The following is a 21,299-nucleotide window of genomic DNA, read 5'->3' as shown; positions in this document are numbered from 1 at the left end:
GAGATGGGGTTTTACCATGTTGGCCAGGCTGGTCTCAAACTCCTGACCTCAAGTGATCCACCCACCTCAGCTTCCCAAAGTGCTGGGATTATAGGCATGAGCCACCATGCCTGGCTGTCAAGTTTCTTTTAAAAACTTGAAAGCTTACATTTTAACTTTACCGAAAAATCATCAGATAATTTGCTGTCATTTTTGTCAGGAAAGATAATGCTGTGCCCCTACCACCCTGCAGGCAAGTGGGGGAGCTCACTTCTCAACCTTGTTGGCCAGGAAGGAATGCCTGCTGTTTCTTCTAATGGTCCCTCTATCTCCGTGTAGGTAGGCACTAGTCCCAAACACTTCAGCTATTATTCCTGTGAAAGAGCAACTTCAACACATATAGAACAACCGTGTTGCACAAGACTATACTGTAGGTGCTATGGGAATGCAGGGGTGAAAGTTTAAAGAACCTGTCCTCAGGGAGCTTCTACTCTACTGGGGGATGTAAAACAAGCTCATAAACAGCTTTGCTATGAAGTCCTAGGTACTGAGTGCTACAAGAAGTATCATTAAGAAGAGCAGAGCTAGTGTGATCTTCTTAGTATTTCTTAAAGGTAGATGAGCAGGGATTATTGGTGCTATTTAGTTTACTTTTTGAGCCAGGGTCTTGCTCTGTCACCTAGGCTAGAGTGCAGTGGTGCAACCACGGTTCCCTGCAGCCTCGACCTCCTGGGCTCAAGCAGTCTTCCCACCTCAACCTCCCTAGCAGCTGGGACTACAGGCACGTGCCACTACACTCAGCTATTTTTTATTTTTTTTATTTTTTTTATTTTTGGTAGAAATGGGGTCTTGCTCTGCTGCCGGGGCTGCCCTTGAACTCCTGGGCTCAAACAGTCCTCCCTCCTTGGCCTCCCAAAGTGCTGAAATTACAGGCACCAGCCACCACACCCAGCCATGTTGGTATTAGTAAAGGAAAGTTAGATGCCATCATATCAGTGTCCATGGTTACCTATATCCCTGATGGCTGTTTGCCACCAGCCAAGCCAATATGAGACCAGGCAGTGTGAGCACTGAGCAGGCAGCATGCCAAAGGTCTGTTTCAAATTTGTAGAAGTGTCAGGACTTCACGGCCAGGTACAGTGGCTCACGCCTGTAATCCCAACACTTTGGGAGGCTGAGGCGGGCAAATCACCTGAGTTGGGAATTCGAGATCAGCCTGACCAACATGGAGAAACCCCATCTCTACTAAAAATATAAAATTAGCCGGGTTTGGTGGCGCATGTCTGTAATCCCAGCTACTCAGGAGGCTGAGGCAGGCAGGAGAATCACTTGAACCTGGGAGGCGGAGGTTGCGGTGAACAGAGATCGCGCCATTGCACTCCAGCCTGGGCAACAAGAGCAAAAATCTGTCTTAAAAAAAAAAGAAGTATCAGGACTTCACATGCCCCATGCTGCCTGTAATCTCCCTGTCTGCCACCCTAGAGGTAAAAATAAGGTCTTTCTTCTATAGTGTTACATAACACTTGATTTTTTTTTGACTTTGCAAATAAATACAGCAGTATAACCAGTCTACACAGTGAGACTACCAACTGGAGCTCACAAAGAAAACCACATCCTCTTCTCTGAGCTCAGTCAGCCTCAGCATTATTACTCAGGCCTCATAGAGCAGTAAAATGCTGACAGACTGGGAGAGGTTACCCCAGAGCCTTTAAGAGGAGTATGCAAGCACGTCATTGCTCCCATTTTGTCTTAAAACCTAGTAAGTGAGTAAGGACGAGTCAACATTGACAGATTTGATAGAGAATTGTGCAAGTTGCCCAGAGTTCCCCGGGCAGGTGGTGTGTGCATTGTGTCCGTTTGTGCATTTTTCCCCTTGTGTGATTGGACAGTCATCCCACCTCTGCATTCTCTCTCTGTCTCTCTCTCTCTTTTTTTTTAATTATACTTTAAGTCCTGGGGTACATGTGCAGATCTTGCAGGTTTGTTACTTAAGTATACACATGGCCATGGTGGTTTGCTGCCTCCATCTCCCTGTCACCTACATTAGGTATTTCTTCCAATGCTATCCCTCCCCAACCTCCCCACCCCACAACAGACCCCAGTGTGTGAGGCTCCCCTCCCTGTGTCCATGTGTTCTCATTGTTCAGCTCCCACTTATGAATGGGAACAAGCGGTGTTTGGTTTTCTGTTCCTGTGTCAGTTTGCTGAGAATGATGGATTCCAGATTCATTCATGTCCCTGAAAAGGACGTGAACTCATCCTTTTTTATGGCTACATAGTATTCCATGGTGTATATGTGCCCCATTTTCTTTTTCCAGTCTATCCTTGATGGGCATTTGGGTTGGTTCCAGGTCTTTGCTATTGTAAATGGTGCTGCAATAAACATACGTGTGCATGTGTTCTATTATAATAGAACAATTTATAATCCTTTGGGTATATACCCAGTAATGGGATTGCTGGGTCAAATGGTATTTCTATTTCTAGATCCTTGTGGAATCACCACACTGTCTTCCACAATGGTTGCACTAATTTACACTCCCACCAACAGTGTAAAAGCGTTCCTGTTTCTTCACATCCTCTCCAGCATCTTCTGCATTCTCTTAGCTTTAGTTTGATAAATATTTGAGCATGTAGCTCTTGGGAATATTTATCACCCCCAAGTGGTCAGTGGGGGTGGTCAGTCACTCATTTATAGAGTGTCACAAAGGACTTCTAGACTCAGGGTCAGCATTCTTACCAAAAATCAGACTTGACTCACCTTGTCCTTTACAATTGATTAAAGACTCCTTTACATGTGTTGTCTTTTTGAGCCCCCAAACAACTCTCATTTTTCAGATCAGGAACCTTGAGGAGAAGCTAAAAGATTTGCCAACATTTGTGTACTTTGCTGGTGAAGGAGCTAGGTCCTGACTAGTTTTCTGATTCCCTAATCATATATTTTTCCCTTTACGCCTCCTTGCCCACTCTGCACCTTCCAAGCACAGCTACCAAATGAAAGATACTAGCCTTCCAGGTCTTTGACCTACTGATTATACTGAAACTTGAGCAGACAGAGCCCTGGTTTATTCCCTGACTCCTATTAATACTCTTTTATCTGGTTTTTAACTCACATTCATCTGTCCTGAATCAGAGGCTTCTTCTGGAAGTTAAAGTTTCCCTGAGTCATTTGTTCATTTACGTATGGGTAAATTGTCCCTCGTAATTCTGCAAGCAGGGTTCTGTGATTAAATCAATTTCCTTGTTTGTCAGCTGACTCAGTATGCCCTTATGCACTCAGAAATAACATCTCTAAACTGAATATAAATCATGCCAGACTTTATTGAGCTTTTACAGTGTGGTAACCTCTATGAAGCACTCCACACCCATGGTGTCAGTCCTCTTGTACAGATAAGTAAGCCCTAGCAAAGCGGGATAACTCGCCCAAGTTTCCGCTCCCCAGGAAGCAGCAAAGCCAGGATTCCTGACCCCAGAGCTTGTGCTCATGGCCCTTGCTTTTAACTGCAGCTTGGCTGAAGGATGAGCTCTGGGCTGGGAGTCAGGAAGGCCCCTCACATGATTTGTCAGGCTGTCACTTGCTCTGTCTTGGTGCCTACAGACATCAAACCTGAAGTCGGGAAGAGAGCAGACAAGGCAGAGCCCAGAGGAGGGTGGGTGTTTTGGTTTGCAGAGGCCCCATTCTCAGGAATAAAAACAAGTTCTGAGGGGGGTCGGGGGAAGAGCCTTAAGAGACACGGCAAACAAACAACTCTGAGGCCTCCGGAAGAGGCGGGAAGGCTCCAGCCAGGACTGTGTACATTTTGTTAGCTTTGCCATTTCCTCATGGTTAGTAATGATCTTTTAAAATCTTTAAACAGGAGAGCGTTCAGGTTTGTCCTTGCGGAGAGCAAAGAGGTGCAACTGATGAGGTTTGCATCCAATATGTGATCAGGCTTAAAGGAGAAAAGCACCAAAGGAGTGGAGTGGATGATGTTAGCTATCAAAGAAGACAGTATAGGTTTTTGAAAAAGTAAGAAGCGGCTGCTCTCATTGCTTCTTGGCAAAGGAGACAGAATCAACATTTCCTTGCTCCCACACAGCTGTGTTGCACCACTTCCTGCCAGTGGTTTTTGGTTGGCCCTGGTGCCACCATGCGAGCTGGCCAAGGAGGGGAATGCGTTGAGTAGGTACAGTGGGCGGGCTAATTCCACAGAACAAGTTCTGGTGTAGGCTTTCTTTTATCTTCTCTCCACTGGCTTTTAGCTTTCTGTAGCAAAATAGTTGGCTGCTGGCTTTTCCTTTTACCTCTTTGCTCAGAGAACTGTCAAAAGATTTCTCACTTGCCATCATCTTTAGTTGGTAGTTGGGAAGCTCCCTCCTGCTCATTTTCCTCCAGAATGTCTTGCATTACTAGCATTGTACGTGTCAGTTAGCTCCCCTCCCTTTCCATCCTGCCTCTGCCCCTAAGTCCAAGCCTAACCTTAATCATTGTAGAAAACCTTTTAAACACAGAGACCTGAAATCCCTTACCCAACACTCAAGAAGAATGTTTTACTTTCATTATTCAAATAGATAATTGGAATGACGCAGTTAGCATTAGAGCTGTGTTTGCTATGAAGAGGTTTTTTTTTTAGCTTTGTCCCACCAACAGTCAGTTCATCCTAGATAAGCTCAGTAGTTTCCAAGAAGCTTTAATTCAGAAAACCAAACAAACAAAACTTACGTTCGGGTACCCAGGCTCTTAGAGACTGAAGCCAAAAGTACAACTAGGAGGATCCTGTCAACGTAGGTGTGGCTTTGATAGTCTTCTTGTCGATCGTTGATAACAAATACTCATTCCTCTTTCTTCCGAATTTCTAGTCCATAGAGTTGCATGCTCTGACAGGATAGTAACCCATATTAAGAGAGCATTTATTTTTATTATTCTTTTTTGAGACAGAGTCTCACTCTCTTGCCCAGGCTGGAGTGCAGTGGCATGGTCTTGGCTCACTGTAATCTCTGCTTCCTAAGTTCAGGCAATTCTCTTGCCTCAGCCTCCCGAGTAGCTGGGACCACAGACATACACCACCACATCCAGCTAATTTCTGTATTTTTAGTAAAGGTGGGGTTTCACCACGTTGGCCAGGCCAGTCTGAAACTCCTGACCTCAGGTGCTCCACCCGCCTCAGCCTCCCAAAGTCCTGGGATTATGGGTATGAACCATCATGCGCAGCCTAAAGAGAATTCACTGACATCAGTTAAAGAGATCATAATACTGAGTATAGGACAATGTTCTAGAAGACTGAAGCTTCACAGATGTACATGAGATACAGTTCTTGCCTGCAAAGATTTGTAGTCTAATGTGAATGTTTAAGTACTAATTGAACATGGTAACAAGGATAATGTTAAAGTAATCAGAGACAAAGTCTTTTGAAGTTTAAAGGTAGAGATGATCTATTTCTGTTTGAAAAGAAAAGTTTAATCAAGACAGTAGCATTTGATACGGACTTAGAATGATGAGTTGATTTGGATTGGCAGGAATGGAGGCAGAAGAAATCAGTTATTTGCAGATTGAAGGAACAGTGAGAGCAAATGCATAGAATTGTGCATAGATGGGGACAGTTAAGTGGTCCCATTTGACTAGAGCTTAGAATGTGTAGGAGAGGGGAGTGTGAGACACCGCTTGGAAGATAGCTGGGCAATGTTGTAAAAATGAAAGTGAATGAACTACAGAACGATCGGTCTTCGTACGGTAGTAGTAGGGGATGGTTATGAGGCTAGTATAATAATCCAGGCAAGATGTAATCGGGTTTCCATGAGATTGGAAACAGAGGGACTCAAGTGACCAGCTGGCAGAGGTAGATTGATTAGACTTCAAGCTGTTGTGGCATCAGGAGTAAGGGATCAATAGTGGCCCTAAGTGCTTATGTCTGGAAGATTCAGAAAATTAGACATCAAAACAACAATGTGTGAAGGAGTAACAGGTTATAGGGGCAGTTGATGGGTCTGGAATTGGACATGTAAGTGTTACATGCTGGTTGGATATCCAGGGAACGATACCTAGTAAGTAGCTGGAAATACGGATCTGGGGTTTAAAAGAGCACTTCAGTAATTCTTTACATAAAGGCAGTACAGCCATGAAAATAGATAATGTTGCCAAAGTAAGTGTGGGGAAACAGAAGGTCAAGGACAAAAATGTGGAGAGTGCTTGCTTAGAAAGGGTGGAGGTGCCATCGAAGGAGTCAGAAGCAGCAGTTAGAGAAGTAGAAAGGAGAGGAGCAGTGTGGTACACTGAGGTCACCGGGGGAGGAGAGAGCAGGCAGCCACAGAACAGACACATCCTCCCAGGCTAGAGGTTCCTGAAAGCAAAAGAATTTCATGAGAGTAATTCTCATGTGCATCTATATTTGGGAATCGATCATTGTTAATCGATTGAATTAAATCGATTAACAGAGAAATGAAAGAAGAGAAGGTTCAGTGGGGTCCAGCCATGCCTCCACGTGGGATTTTTTTCCCTAAGGGTGTGATCCCCTCCTAAAGAGGCTTATCTTTGCTGTAGCAGCTTATCTTTGCTGGTGGTGGGCTCTAAGCCATGACCACTGAGTGAGGATTAGTGCTTAGGGTACTTGGTCTCCTCAGCCTTGCCCATTGTCCCTTGCAAGACATTTCTTGGATGGGGGTTTCCAGTGCTGGAAGAAGTTCAGCCCCACTGACTCTATTCTGCTGTGTCTCCTCAGAGCCTGTCATAGGGAACTGCATGGATAGAAGTTCTCCAGGACAAGCAGTGGAGCTGCAGGATCACAACGGGCTCGGGTACCCAGCACACCCCTCCGTCCACGAGCAGCACAGGCCCCGGGCCCTCCAGAGACACCATACCATCCAGAACAGCGACGATGCTTATGTATGTTGGTCCCTCCTGCTGTGCAGACGTGGATCCTCCCATCTGTTTCCAGCCTCGAAGCAGAGCATAGTGATGCGGGGTAGCCTCTCCTGGCCACTCTCCTTACTCAGCATCCAGCCTTTCTGGAAACGGGAGCATTTCTTTTTGTTTGTTTTTTGAGATGGAGTCTCACTCTGTCACCCAAGCTGGAGAACAGTGGCGTGATCTCAGCTCACTGCAACTTCCATCTCCCCAGTTCAAGTGATTCTTGTGCCTCAGCCTCCTGAGTAGCTGGGACTACAGGTGCTTGCCACCACACCTGGCTAACTTTTGTATTTTTAGTAGTTATGGGGTTTCACCATGTTGGCCAGGCTGGTCTCTTAAGTTTTGGCCTCAAGTGATCTGCCCGCCTTGAGAGCATTTCTTTGAGTCACCCTAACAGACTAACCCTTAATTCCAGTAGAATCTATGCTCCAAATTTTAGACCATGGAATCAGAAATAGTTGCCATCTGTTCCCTATAGTTTTGGTTATTAAATCTCTTCTCAGTCTAAACTCCGGCCCCAAATGAGCCTATAGGCTTCTGGTTCTTTTTCTACATAGTAAGCTACACTGATCAGGGGAGCTGGTGGGCCTCAGCAAAGTTTTGCTTTCCTAGAGTGGCGCTAGTCTAGTAGCTAGCCACATGTGGCTATTCAAATCTAAACCAATTAAAATGAAAAACAATTAACAATTCAGTTCTTCAGTCATACCAGTCACACTTAAAGTGCTCTGTAGCCACCTGTGGCTAGTGGTTACCATGTTGGACAGGACAGAGAACATTTCCATCATTGCAGAGTGTGACTAGATGGTGCTGTTCTAAGATAAAGTCCCAGTGGTGATGGGGATAGGTCAGAAACCTGGTTTTAGAAGGCCATGTAAGTGTCAAGATGTCACCACAACTGAGATTTGCCACAATCGCCCCACCCCACTTCCCCAACCCTGTGGGAGAAACCACGCTGTTGCTATGGAGCGCCCCCTTTGGGTGGTGCTGTAGAGGAAGGAGTCTGGGAGCGGGGCCTCAGGCTGTCTGTTGCCTGAGAGTGTGCTGTCTCTGGTGTGCTTACGTCTTCTCCTAACTGTTTCTGCAGGTACAGCTGGATAACTTGCCAGGAATGAGTCTCGTGGCTGGGAAAGCACTTAGTTCTGCCCGGATGTCGGATGCAGTTCTCAGCCAGTCGTCGCTCATGGGCAGCCAGCAGTTTCAGGATGGGGAAAATGAGGGTGAGGAGCCTTCTGCCTGGGGCATTCCAGAGATGTTCCTGGAGGGGCCTCCCTCCATCTTCTGTGACTGTGCCCCTCTTCTGCAGGAAGAGCTCATGGGGAGGTGGAGCCACAGCATCCCACAGGTTCTGGACACAGCCCCTTTCCCCACAAGTCTTTCCCTGAGTGCAGTGTGTAAAGGAGGCGTGGCTTCTAGCCAGATGGCACAGGGCTCTCATATCCCTGTTTCTGATCTTTGTGACGATATGCCTTCAACAGCTCTTTCTGGCTCTGCTTAGAGGGCATCAGGTCCTGATGGAACATTTCTACCTCTCCTTGGAGCCAGTCAAGGGAGGGTGTCATAACAAATACCAGGCATAGATCCTGGGCGGCACAGGTCTGCCGTCAGCCCCAGGGCTATCCTTTTCAGGCCCTGCAGGCGAGGGACTTGGCTATTCTGGACCCTGAGATCCTCATCTGTTAAGGGGCAAAAGTGATAGAGCCTTTATCCTACGTTGTACTGTGAGGGCAGGCTGGCTTAGTGAGTATAAAGTGCTTAGCACAGTGTCAGAACACTGACAGTGCCCAGGAACGGGTACCTGCAGGCAGTAAAATTATTGTCCCTTTCAGCCTTTAAGAGGCGATCCTTTCTGAAGGAGTTCTCTATCTTCTCTCATACTACAGTAGTTGATCTTACTTAAGGATGGGAAAGGGTAAAGGAAAAGGGAAAAAACGGAACAGGCAGAGGAGAATACAAGAAGAATCTTGGCCCCCACCCATCATCACTCAGCACCTTGAGGGCCTGTGAGCTGGAATTCAGGGCTGCGAGTCAGGCTCTGGGATGCTCAGACAGGTTGCCTTCAATTCCTCCTCTCTCTCCCCCGTGCGCTCTTAGCCCCTCAGTTCCCTGCCAACCTCATATATTCTTTTTGGTCTTGCAGAATGTGGGGCAAGCCTGGGAGGTCATGAGCACCCAGACCTGAGTGATGGCAGCCAGCATTTAAACTCCTCTTGCTATCCATCTACCTGTATTACAGACATTCTGCTCAGCTACAAGCACCCCGAAGTCTCCTTCAGCATGGAGCAGGCAGGCGTGTAACAAGAAGCAGAGAGTGAGTGTCACCCTGGCCAGGGACAAACAAGCCCTGTGGCCCAGTGCCCGCTCCCGATCCCGTCAGGAGCTTCAGCCCATGTGTTGTGGTGGCCAGTGCAATCGATAATGCCACGCCTCCCCTCGTGGCTTCACAGTTTCCTGCTTTTCATTAAGTACCCTGCTAATTTTAGGGCACGGGATAGGGGCGGGGGTATGCAGAAGAAATGCTAGACATAGTCTCTCAATTCAGTTATGGGAGTAAGATACAAGCCCCACCTCGTGTTTTAGGTGCTGTCATCTTCACAGAGACAGAAGTGAGCTATGGCTCCAAAGGATGGAGGTGACCTCTGGCCAACATAATAAGGAAAGGAGGAAGTCCTTAAGCTCAGTCCTGAAAGACAAAACCTGGCAAGATAACATGTCTAGCCATATTTGTTTTAAGGCCATACAGAAGCAAGTGGCAGGATATTCCGGACTGGGGAAATGTGTGATGAGAGCCCCGTGGTAGAAAATGGGGAAATCAGCTCGTTTGGCTGGAGTAATGCAAAGAGTACACAGTAGGCACCATTGGTTGTATCCGGAAAATCCTTGGCAGAAGAGACCTGATGAAGGGAAGCTGCTGGGCAAATCCATATCAGCACCTCAGTGTGGCAGGCCGCAGAGGGAAGGGGAGCCCTCTGAGTTTTGGTTTTTTTTTAAGTTTTAAATGGAAATTTGAGTCTTTCTCTTTTCAAACTAATTCTCCTCTGTGTCTGCCTTATTGTAGGTTGTGTGTACAGCTTGGGAATGAAAAGGTTGATTGAAAACCCACAGTATCTAGCAGCGCTGCGCCAAATTGCCCTTGTGTTTCTCTGCACCCAGAATATCACAGCTCCTCTCCTCACATTTGGTTCATCCGTGTGCTGTTCTTTTGGGTTCTGAGAGGGTTTTGCCATGTTTGCTTGTATGACCAAGTCACCAAGGAAATAAACAGGAAATCCATGTTCTCCATCTTTTGTGAAAGTATATTTGAGTTGGTGGTTTTGTTGTTTCGTTTGGGGGTTTGTGTTTTGTTTTGTTTTTGGTATGTTTTCTTCTGGAGGTGATTTACTTTCTTTTTTCTTTCTTTCTTTTTTTCCTTTTGTCCCTTTTTTGAAACAGGAGAGCAAAGCAGTTAGATCAGAGGCCAGGGGCCTCAGGGCCACTCCCTCCCTAGCCTTCATCAGCCTCCATCCCCCTGCATTGCTCTTCTGTGAAAGCAAATACTAGAGGATGCCATCCTCTGGAATCCTCATGGCAGGCAAAGGGAGAGAGGAAGGGTGACGGCTTCTAGCACTTACAGAACAAAAAGAACAAAGAGAAACCCCCAAGCCTGGAACCTAGAGAGGTCTTTACTGCTGGGATCCACAGAAAAACATGTCTGTCCCAGCCAAGATCATATGAAGAGTTTAGCACGGAGGCTGAGAATGACCTGGCACAGATGGTTTGCCAGTTAGAATGTCTCAATTTGAGCCTTTGCTTTTGGTGGATATCTCAGCTCCCCTCTTGTAACCTGGAAAGTTGGTTGCCTTGATCATCCTGCTGGTTTTATCCATGGACTAAACACCCAACAGCAGTGCACTATGCTTTCTGTGGCATCCTTCATTCTCATTTTATATTGTCTATAAAAAGAATTGTTTCTCCATATATATTATATATGTATGTGTGTATATATATAATATATAATATATATATATGCTCTCCCCTTTCAGCCTCTTTGTCACAGGCAAGAAGCGTAGGAGGTTGCCTCAGCCCCTGCCTCTCTCCTAACCTCCTCCTCCCCACTGGGCACCCTCAGCCCCTGTATTAATTCTTGATCATGTAGAAATTGTTTTTGGTAAATGTTGATATTATTGTTATCATTATTAATAAATAAAGACAAAAGGAATTTTTGTTTAAAAGAGAAATGTTTAACCAGATTCAATTCTATTTGAATTGTGACTTGCACCTTTTGTTCAAAGTATTTCCTTTAGGCATTGTAATTGTGAACCGCTCTTACTTGTGCCAGTGACAGATGCAGTGATCGCCTTTCCCCAGTTGAAGCAGTGCATACGCAATAGCTATTGTTTGTGTTATCTTTATTTCTCTTCATTGTTAGAAACCAAAGTCTTCTCTGCTGGCTGGGGCTGAGAGAGGGTCTGGGTTATCTCCTTCTGATCTTCAAAACAAGAGAGAGACCTTGAATACTCTGACTCTCCATCCTTTTTTATTTCCGGGAAAGGAGAGCAAGGATTCCTGAATCCCCTCCTAGTTTTTCGTCCAGAATTTGCACAGAGGAAAGCGGGTGCCCAGCATGGCCATCCTGATGTTGCTGGCGGGATCCCTATGCACCATGTCCGACTCCACTGATACTGGCAGCTCAGCTCCTGGACCCAATATCCCTTGAGTGGAATTCTGCAGTGCAAGAGTTTTTCCTGGGAGCAGTCCCGTGTTTCCATGGTCCCCAGTCTCCCCTCCACTTGGTGGGGTCACCAACTACTCACCAGAAGGGGGCTTACCAAGAAAGCCCTAAAAGCTGTTGTTTGACTTCTCTGGGCTTGTTCCAACTCTTATGCCCCCGACTTGCCCTACCACCACCACGCATTCAGCCTGATCTGTTTACATGGTACTGTATGTATGGGAGAGCAGACTGCACCCTCCAGCAACACCAGATGAAAGCCAGTGAGTCTACTAACCGTGCCATCTTGCAAACTACACTTTAAAAAAAACTCATTGCTTTGTATTGTAGTAACCAATATGCGCAGTATATGTTGAATGTATATGAACATACTTTCCTATTTCTGTTCTCTGAAAATGTCAGAAGTATTTTTTTCTTTCTCATTTTATGTTGAACTAAAAAGAATTAAAAAAAATCTCCAGACTCAAGTTGCTAAGACCTTTTGTCCTTCCTTTTGTGAGGCACTATTCCCAACTTGGTTACTTAGTGGGATAGCAGGAGGTTGTGTAGATAGGAGCCTGACCCGGTTCTTAGGCTGATAGATTATTTGTGCTTCGGAGTCTAGTTGGGAGAAGGCTCAGGTAAGTGGGAGCTGGAGCAGCGGAGGCTGGAGAGGTCTCCCAGGCTTAGGGTGGGGCTTTGAATGATTCATGATCTCATCTCACCTTATGAACTCACATTCTCTAGCAGCCTGAACTCCACTTCACACTGTGTTCCTGGGCACCCAGCTAGGACTCTGCCCTGTCAGAAGGGAGCATTTGAATTTGCTGAGCCAGGTGGAAGACAGTTTCCTTGAAAGGGCACTTTTGAAGAGTACAGGGAAGGATCCTTAAAGAGTGGACACAGGCTGGACGCTTTAAGATGTGACCCTTGTTGGCCTAGTGAGAGTATAGCTAAATAAATATTTGGAAAGAAAGGGACGGGCCGGGCATAGTGGCTCACATGTGTAATCCCAGCACTTTGGGAGGCCGAGACAGGTGGATCACCTGAGGTCAGGAGTTCAATACCAGACTGGTCGATGTGGTGAAACCCTGTCTCTACCAAAAATACAAAAATTAGCCAGGCATGGTGGCATGTGCATGTAGTCCCAGCTACTCGGGAGGCTGAGGCAGGAGAATGGCTTGAACCCAGGAGGAGGAGGTTGCAGCAAGCCAAGAATGTGCCACTATACTCCAGCCTGGGCAACAGAGGAAGAATCTTAAAAAAAAAAAAAGGCCAGGGGTGAATTATCCTATAGTTTTCTCCTTTTTCTACACCTGAACTCCAAAGGGCAGGGTAGAGTTTCCAGCAAGGTCCCGGGCATGGCTAAGAGACAGCTGGTTGAAGGTCTTGTATGAAGAAAACTCACTGAAGCTGGAAACACCATCTGAGTTCACAGAAGGAAGAATGAGAGGGAATTTAGAAAGCCTTTGAAGCTGAGCACAGTGGCATGCGCCTGTAATCCCAGCTGCTCAGGAGGCTGAAGCAGGAGAATTATGTAAGCCCAGGGGTTTGAGTTCAGCCTAGGCAGCATAGCAAGACCCCACCTCTACAAAAAAATAACCAGGCTGGTGGCACATGCCTGTGGTCCCAGCTGCTCAGGAGGCTGAGGCTGAAGAATCGTGTGAGCCCAGGAGTTTGAGGCTGCAGTGAGTGAGCCATGATCGCACCACTGCACTCCTGCAAAGAAGAAAAGAAAGACTTCAAGTCCATGGGGGGCTGCAGAGCCATTTAAATTAGAATAAAAAGAGCCTTCTCAAGGAGGCTCTTCTGAAACTCCTGAGTCTATATATGCTGTCATGCAAGACTAGGTGGGTCTCTAGACCCAAACAGCGATCACACCCAGATGCCATCCAACAAATTGTAGCACCTGTTGCAATAAGTGCCACTCCCTCCTAAAATCAGCCAGGGTGCCTTTGGGCCAGGGGTAGGGTGAGATTCTGGAGGAAGCAGAGCACTGGCTCCTGGATACAGACTGGAGAGCTCAGCTCCAGAAAACAGGAACCGTGCTGACAGATTCCTACCCAGTTTTCTGACTGTGCCAGCCCCCACCCCATACCAGCTGCAAAGATCAAGAATTCAGAGGGCTACTGTGCCTCCCTCCTGCTGGTCAAAGGTAAGCTCTGTCCTGGCCTTAGTCCCCTAAGCAGGAGGGCAGGAGAGAATCTTGCTTAGTTAGTGACAGTGCCCCGCCCAAGGGTCTAACTTGGGGCTCTATCACAAGAGCTGCAGCAAAATTGCCAAATAGGAAATACTGGGGCTAGGGGTCCTGTCTTCCCTGCTTAGTCGGCACCTCCCCTCCCTGAGTCTCATTCTAGCCCACACCACATGCTCCCAGAAGAAATGTTCTGAGCAGGGGCTGGTATGTGGCTGCCTCCCCTCCCAGGACCACGCCTCCCTATGACCAGGCTGGTGACCCTCTGTTTAGCGTGCCGGTGCCATTCACTGAGCAGATGTTTGGCGGGTGTCTGTTATGTGCCAGACCTAGCAGGGGACAGAGTCCTCCCAGTGCAGACTGGCCAGTATGTTGGGGCATAAATTGTGAAAGGAGTCGCTAATCTTTCTGTGCAAAATCCACTCTTGCAGTAGCTGTCAACACTCCCACACTTCAGGGCATCCAGGGCCAGGACTTGGTGACCATGTCAGGAGCAGTGGAGGCCCCCAAGACAAGGGAAAGAAGTGGGTGGAAATAGGGGCCTATAATGGGGGCCCCACAGCCACTAAACATCCCAACCCATGGGCACTTAGCGCCTCGAACAACGCCTGGCTAGACCCTGAGTCTGAGTCTGTCACGAGCCCAGTTGGTGGCAGTTGTTAGTTTTTCCATAGGCTCTGTCCAGAAAGACTTCCTTTCTTTCCAAAATATTAGTAAATGGGCTTTGGTCTAGTTTCAGCCAAATACCTTGCAATGAAATGAAGTGAATTTCATTCCTGGTGAATAAGTATATTTTAAAAAGGACAGTGGCTCACGCCTGTAATCCCGGCACTTTGGGAGGCCAAGGCAGGCAAATCACCTGAGGTTGGGAATTCAAGACCAGCCTGACCAGCATGGAGAAACCCTGTCTCTACTAAAAATACAAAATTAGCCAGGCGTGGTAGCGCATGCCTGTAATCCCAGCCACTCGGGAGTCTGAGGCAGGAGAATCGCTTGAACCCAGGAGGTGGAGGTTGCATTGAGCCAAGACTGCGCCATTGCACTCCAGCCTGGGCAACAAGAGCAAAATTCTGTCTCAAAACAAAAACAAAAACAAAAATAAAAACAAAGAACTCCCTGCTTGGTAAGATGCTGTTCAACAGCACCCCCATCCTGATACCTTGCAGTCCCTGAGCCAGGAAATTCAGCAGTCCCTGAACGGAGTACAAAGGGAGCTGCAAGCTCTGCAAGGGTGCAGGGCCACCCTCAAAGAACCAGAAGCCAGGCCTCCCCAATTCCCACCCCTGCCAGCGTGAAATACTAACAGCTGAAGGATGCAGGGCGGCTCTGAGCTGCAGTTTTCCCACAGGCAAAATGACAAAAGTAAAATCTGGCCTCCAGCCTGACAGGGACATTCTAAGTTGTGAAAGTGCTTTGGCCACTAAAGCACTGTGCACAAGTTAAATATTAGGTTTAGCCATAACAATCATTTTAGTAACAAACCAAAGAAAAGGGTAAAAACACTGGCAGGTAGGACCAGGCGCGGTGGCTCACGCCTGTAATCCCAGCACTTTGGGAGGCCGAGGTGGGCGGATCACAAGGTCAAGAGTCTGAGACCAGCCTGGGCAATATGGTGAAACCCTGTCTCTACTAAAACTACAAAAAAATTTGCTGGGCATGGTGGTGCATTCCTGTAATCCCAGCTACTTGGGAGACTGAGGCAGGAGAATGGCTTGAACCCGGGAAGCAGAGGTTGCAGTGAGCCGAGATCGCACCACTGCACACCAGCCTGGGTGACAAGAGTGAGACTCTGCCTCAAAAAACAAAAGACAAAAAACACTGGCAAGTATCTTGGAGTCTAACCAGTAAGCTTCTGAGACTCCCCCATGTGCTGGCTGGGATAGACTCTCACCCCCAAAAGAAAGGACACTCTCTTGGCCTGAGAAATCTGTGAGCTGTCTCTGCAGGGAACCAGCTACCTTCCCACTTTCTAAAGCTACAGGCAGCTGGGATGGCCAAATAGGCAGCCCAGGCTGACGGCTCACTAAGGCCACCTCCCTCTCTGCACAGTCCCACAGACATCTGGGGCCACTTCAGTCCTGGAAAAGATGTCCCATATTTCAGCAAGTGCAATTCAAGGCCAAGCAGAGCAAAGTGGGATTCCTGCCTTCATGCCTGCTGCAGAAGCTGAGGTCTCAGGCGCCGTAAAGCGAGTGTAGTGGGAATAAGGGAAAGAATACCAGAAACTTGGATTCTAGAAAACAGAATAGTTACTATTTACTAAGCGCTAGGTACCTTTCTAACAGTTTTGCATATATGTTCAAATTTCACGCTTAAAACAACATACATATATTATCTTACAGTTACGGAGGTCAGAAGTCCAAAATGGGTCACACTGGGCTAAAATCATGGTGACAGCAGAGCTGCGCTCCTTTTGGAGGCTGCAGGGAAAAAGTCTTTGCCTTCTGCAGCTTCTAGGAAAGGGCTGCCCATGTCCCCCCCTCACGCCTCTCTTCCAGCCGTCACAAGTCTGACCTCCGCTGCCATCCCCACATCTCCTTCTCTGACTCTGACACCGCTGCCTCCCTCTTATGTAATTAAGGACTCCTGCGATGACAGTGGGCCCACCTGAAGAATCCAGTCTAACCACCCCATCTCAAGGTCCTTAATCACACTGGCAAAATCTTTTTTTGCCATGGAAGGTAGCAAAGTCACAGGTTCCAGGGATGAGGATGTGAGCATCTTGGGCAGCGTTGTCCACACAGTAATTCCTGCCATAACTCAGGGCGATGGCATGTTCTATCATTATCTTCAATCAGGAACTATGTGTGGGGAGGTGACGTAGCACAGCTCATCCAGGGTCAAACAGCTAATAAGTGGCAGAGCTGGGAATCAAATCTAATGTTTTCTGGCTCCAGAATCTTCTCTGAAATAAAAGGCACGAGGCCGACCACTCCCCAATCTGGTAAACAGCGATGTCAGGCTGGTTTCTAGAGTTAGGGAGTTTCCTGGACTGATGGTACAGGGTACATTTCTGCCATGTGTCCTAAGTCCAGAGACTGGTTCTAGGTCCAGCCTTGCTTCTAACTCCCTGAGAGATGAGAGCCTTTGGGCAAAGTCCCTTCATGCTCTTCAGTCTCTTCATCAGTGAGACGGTGGCGTGGGGAGAGGCTGGAGTGGTCTCACAGGTCCTCTCAGCCTGCATCACGGACTCTAGGACTCAGGTTCCGTCAGTAACCTGCTGCGGGAGGTCTGGGCCTTCCCGGAGAAACCTTACAAGATGGTGCTGCAAACACCAATGGACGCACAGCACTTACATTCACAGGCTGTCTCGGGGGCCTCCAACAACTCTGACCATTCTTTTTTTCTTTTTTTAAAGACGGGGTTTCATCATGTTGGTCAGGCTGGTCTTGAACTCCCGACCTCAGGTGATCAGCCCACCTTGGCCTCCAAAGTGCTTGGATTACAGGCGTGAGCCACCACGCCTGGCCAACTCTGACCATTCTTGCCCCATTTTGCAGATAGGAAACTGAGGCTCAGAGAGATTACATAACTTGCCCACCATCTTCCTCCAGCAAGATGGAGGCCGAGTGAAATGAGGTCTTCTCCCCACACCAGGGCTTCCCCAAGGCTGGGATCTCGTCCCACCTGCGCGTGATCAAGTGTGTGAACAATGCAAAGGAAGGTGTCTTCAATCTAAGGGACTTCAACTCTGCAACGTAATTCTGAGGTTATGCTTCCCCCCCCCCTTTTTTTTTTTTTTGCCAAAGTCTTTCCTTTTCGAGGTGATGGTCATGGTAGATGGTGGAGGTTTTTGGAGGCAGGCAATATCTTTATATGACAAAGTTAAAAGTTGGCAGCTCTGAATTGGTCTCTAGTGTGTTTTGAAATGCAAGAGGTCTCTGAAACCTCAGTCTGGGTACCACAGAGCGCTCTCCCCTCTCCCCAGGTTTACCAGTTTGGGGGGCTTCGAGAGAGGCCTGCAGGACCTGCTGGGGACTAAAGAAGCACAGTGGTGGGAGGAAGGGGTGGGGAAAGGGGGATGGGAGTGATGTAGTCTCCCTGGAATGCAGGATGGTGGGGGAGGAGGTCTCCTGAGTGGAGGAGTCCCAGCGTCCCTCCCCTCCCCTCTGCCAGCACAATGGACAATGGCAACCGCCCACACACTCCCATGGAGGGGAAGGGGATGAGTGCAGGGAACCCCGACCCCACCCCTGGGACCTGCAAGCCTGCAGCCACTCCCCTCCCGGCCCCACTCAACCCTTGACCCCTGTCCTGCAGCCCCCGCAGCTCGCTGTTTGCCCACTCTATTTGCCCAGCCCCAGGGACAGAGCTGATCCTTGAACTCTCAAGTTCCACATCGCCAGGACCAGTGAGCAGCAGCAGGGACCAGGCTGGGCTTATCTGTCTCCCTGCCCAGCCCCTGGCTGAAGACATAAATAGGCTCTGCCCCTGCGAGAGCTGGCTACTTAGACTTCGAGAAGGAGGTGAGTGTTTCTGCCCGCCCAAGAAGGAGGTGAGTGCTGCTGCCTGTCCCGGGTGACTCTGGCTCCCCAGCTCGAGGCATCGAGGTTCAGGCTCTGCCCCAAGCCAGGCTTCTGGGAACCTGAGGTCTTCTCCCACTCTGTGCCCATTCTCCTCACATGGCTGTAATGAGTGGGGGAGCACGGGGCTTCTGCATGCTAGAGACCCACCACTCCCACTGCCATTCAGCCAGGCTCTTCTTCTCCTCCAGGTCCCCCACAGCCTTTCAGGATGAAAGCTGCGGTGCTAACCTTGGCCGTGCTCTTCCTGACGGGTAGGTGTCCCCCAGCCTATGGAACCAATTATCGGGGGGCTTTCTCCCTAAACCCCTTTGGCTCACCCTCCTGGGCAGAGGCAGCAGGCTTCTCACTGGCCCCCTCTCTCCCACCTCCAAGCCTGGCCTTTTGGCTCAGATCCCAGCCCACAGCTGGCCTGATCTGAGTCTCCCCTCCTACCCCCAGGGAGCCAGGCTCGGCATTTCTGGCAGCAAGATGAACCCCCCCAGAGCCCCTGGGATCGAGTGAAGGACCTGGCCACTGTGTACGTGGATTCAGTCAAAGACAGTGGCAGAGACTATGTGTCCCAGTTTGAAAGCTCCGCCTTGGGAAAACAGCTAAAGTAAGGACCCAGCCTGGGGTTGAGGGCAGGGGCAGGGGGCAGAGGCCTGTGGGAAGATGTTGAATCCAGACTGGTGCATCCTCACCTACTATCTGAGGAGCTGGGCCCTACAAATGGTCTGGATGGAGAGACCGGAATGGGAACCCTGGGCAGGGTCACAGCCCATGCCCCCTGCAAAGAACAGACCAGGGCTGCCCAATCCGTGGTAACAATGCCAGCTTGTGCCTACAAGTGCAGCAGCACCCTTGCCCTTCGTCACCTCCTTTGCTCCTGCCCAGCAAAAGTGTGGGCTGCCTTGGGAGAGGAGAATGTGCTGTAGGCAGAGAGGTGAGGTCCTTCAAGGGCCCATTTTGGAGACCAGAGAACTGGGCACCAGTCCCAGCTCTGTCTCTTTCTTAGCTCCTCTCTGTGCCTCGGTCCAGCTGCACAACGGGGCATGGCATGGCAGGGCAGAGGTGTTGGTTGAGAGTGTACTGGAAACTCTAGGCCACTGCACCTTCGTGGACAGGTGTCGCCCAGGACTCACCCCGGGTTGGCTGGGGCGCTGGGAGACCAGCCCTCAACCCCTCTGCTTCCCACTCCAGCCTGAAGCTCCTGGACAACTGGGACAGCTTGACCTCCACTGTCAACAAGCTGCGCGAAGACCTCGGCCCGGTGACCCAGGAGTTCTGGGATAACCTGGAAAAGGAGACAGGGTGGCTGAGGCAGGAGATGAGCAAGGATCTGGAGGAGGTGAAGGCCAAGGTGCAGCCCTACCTGGACGACTTCCAGAAGAAGTGGCAGGAGGAGGTGAAGCTCTACTCCCAGAAGTTAGAACCGCTGCGCACGGAGTTCCAGGAGGGCGCACTCCAGAAGCTGCAGGATCTGCAGGAGAAGCTGAGCCCGCTGGCAGAGCAGGTGCGCGACCGCGCGCGCGCCCACGTGGACACGCTGCGCACACAACTGGCACCCTACAGCGACGAGCTGCGCCAGCGCTTGGCCACGCGCCTCGAAGTGCTCAAGGAGAGCGGCGGCGCCAGCCTGGCCGAGTACCACGCCAAGGCCAGCGAGCATCTGAGCGCGCTCGGAGAGAAGGCCAAGCCCGCGCTCGAGGATCTCCGCCAGGGCCTGCTGCCCGTGCTGGAGAGCTTCAAGGTCAGCTTCCTGAGCGCGCTCGAGGAGTACGCCAAGAAACTGAGCTCCCAGTGAGGCGCCAGCCGCCGCTCTCCTTCCCGGTGCTCAGAATAAACGTTTCCAAAGTAGGAAGCAGCTTCTTTCTTTCGGGAGAATGAAGGGGGCGGGGTGGGGGTCGGGGACATTTGGGGAGCCCGGGGGGGAGGGTCGGGGACATCGGGGGAGCCCGGGTGGGGCCTTTGGCCCTGGCACAAGGACTTCCAGCCGGATCTCAACAACTCCGTGCCCAGAGTGGGCCTCTTAGGGCCAAGATCGACGCTGGAGGACCTGCTGGAGGCCTGGCTGCTTATGAGGGAGGGAGTAGAGTCTGCCTTAGCAAGGCTCAAGTATGTAGACAGGAAGTCACAGCGGACCACGCAAAGCCACAGACAATCCAAGGCCAAATGTCCTGAAAGAGGCTCAGACGAGGCCTGCAGCCCTGTCCGAGGTGGGCCAGGAAACAGGGTTACTTTAGCTGGGAGCAGTGGGTTCCCGGTCCCAGAGGTGTTCCCACACGGAGCCGCTTTCCGTGGAGTGGGGGTACAGCGGCCTCAGGGAGCCACTGGGACAGAGGTTAGGCCAGGTGCAAGTGAAGTGCTTGGAGTTTGCACCTATACTCCTGTGTTAATTCAAAAACCTCTCAAGCAAACAATTCCCTTTTCTTTTCACAATCTCCCCTCCCACTCCTCCTGTCCCACCTAGAAATAGCCACAGCATCCTCAGGCACAGCAGTGGAAGCCAGCCCTCCACCCCCTGCAGGTCCATGCGGTGCCACCCCGTCTTTCTGCTAGCTCTGACAGAAGCTGACCTGAGTCAGAAAAATCACCACCACCCCTTGCAGGTACATTTTTATTTCCAAGATGCTCTCATATCTGTGATCTCACTGCATCCTCCCTTCCCCGCATCCTGGCTAGATTGCCATCAGAGACACAGCATGGATGAGGATGCTGAAGCCTGAAGATGGGACGTCGCTTGCACAGCGAACAGTAGGACGATCGGCTAGGCAGCCCTATTTAGACCCTGCACTCCTGGACATCCATGATTATTAAGAATGTGTGGGTTGCGTGCAGTGGCTCACACCCGTAATCCCAACACTTTGAGAGGCAGAGGTGGGTATCATTTGAAGCCAGGAGTTCAAGATCATCCTGGCCAAAATGGTGAAACCCTGTCTCTACTAAAAGTACAAAAAAATTAGCTGGACATGGTGGCTTGCACCTGTAATCCCAGCTACTAGGGAGGCTGAGGCAGGAGAATCGATTGAACCCGGGAGTCGAAGGTCACAGTGAGCT

The 21,299-nt window shown here is 49.5% G+C and overlaps 2 protein-coding genes across 9 annotated transcripts in view; both read left to right on the top strand.

The window, feature by feature from the left end:
* Nucleotides 1-12,031, top strand: part of SIK3 (SIK family kinase 3) — a 245,081-nt gene extending 233,050 nt beyond the window's left edge. For 6 of the 7 annotated variants that reach the window (XM_037736656.1, XM_017523354.2, XM_017523352.2 and 3 more), the window contains 4 exons: nt 6,672-6,835; nt 7,944-8,076; nt 8,997-9,167; nt 9,915-10,153. In XM_037736656.1, coding sequence (XP_037592584.1) covers nt 6,672-6,835; nt 7,944-8,076; nt 8,997-9,154 — 455 coding nt within the window. In that variant the 3' untranslated portion in view covers nt 9,155-9,167; nt 9,915-10,153. Of the gene's footprint in view, nt 1-6,671; nt 6,836-7,943; nt 8,077-8,996; nt 9,168-9,914 lie in introns of all 7 variants that reach the window. The other variant, XM_017523349.2, reaches the window with a different exon arrangement.
* Nucleotides 12,032-17,858: 5,827 nt separating this feature from the next.
* On the top strand, nt 17,859-20,103 carry APOA1 (apolipoprotein A1). Of its 2 annotated transcripts, none has more exons than XM_017523341.1 (4): nt 17,859-18,203; nt 18,452-18,514; nt 18,702-18,858; nt 19,443-20,103. In XM_017523341.1, the coding sequence occupies exons 2-4, from the start codon at nt 18,472-18,474 to the stop codon at nt 20,044-20,046; spliced, it is 804 nt and encodes a 267-aa protein (XP_017378830.1). In that variant the 5' UTR covers nt 17,859-18,203; nt 18,452-18,471; the 3' UTR covers nt 20,047-20,103. The 2 variants fall into 2 exon arrangements, with proteins under 2 accessions (XP_017378830.1, XP_017378829.1); XM_017523340.2 differs by having other exon boundaries at nt 18,048-18,232.
* Nucleotides 20,104-21,299: the final 1,196 nt, after the last annotated feature.

This window comes from Cebus imitator, unplaced genomic scaffold (assembly GCF_001604975.1).
Source record: "Cebus imitator isolate Cc_AM_T3 unplaced genomic scaffold, Cebus_imitator-1.0 Scaffold28, whole genome shotgun sequence".
In the NCBI taxonomy this organism is placed as follows: domain Eukaryota; kingdom Metazoa; phylum Chordata; class Mammalia; order Primates; family Cebidae; genus Cebus; species Cebus imitator.
Note: the sequence above shows the minus strand (reverse complement) of the source record. Positions and strands in the feature narration are given on the sequence as shown.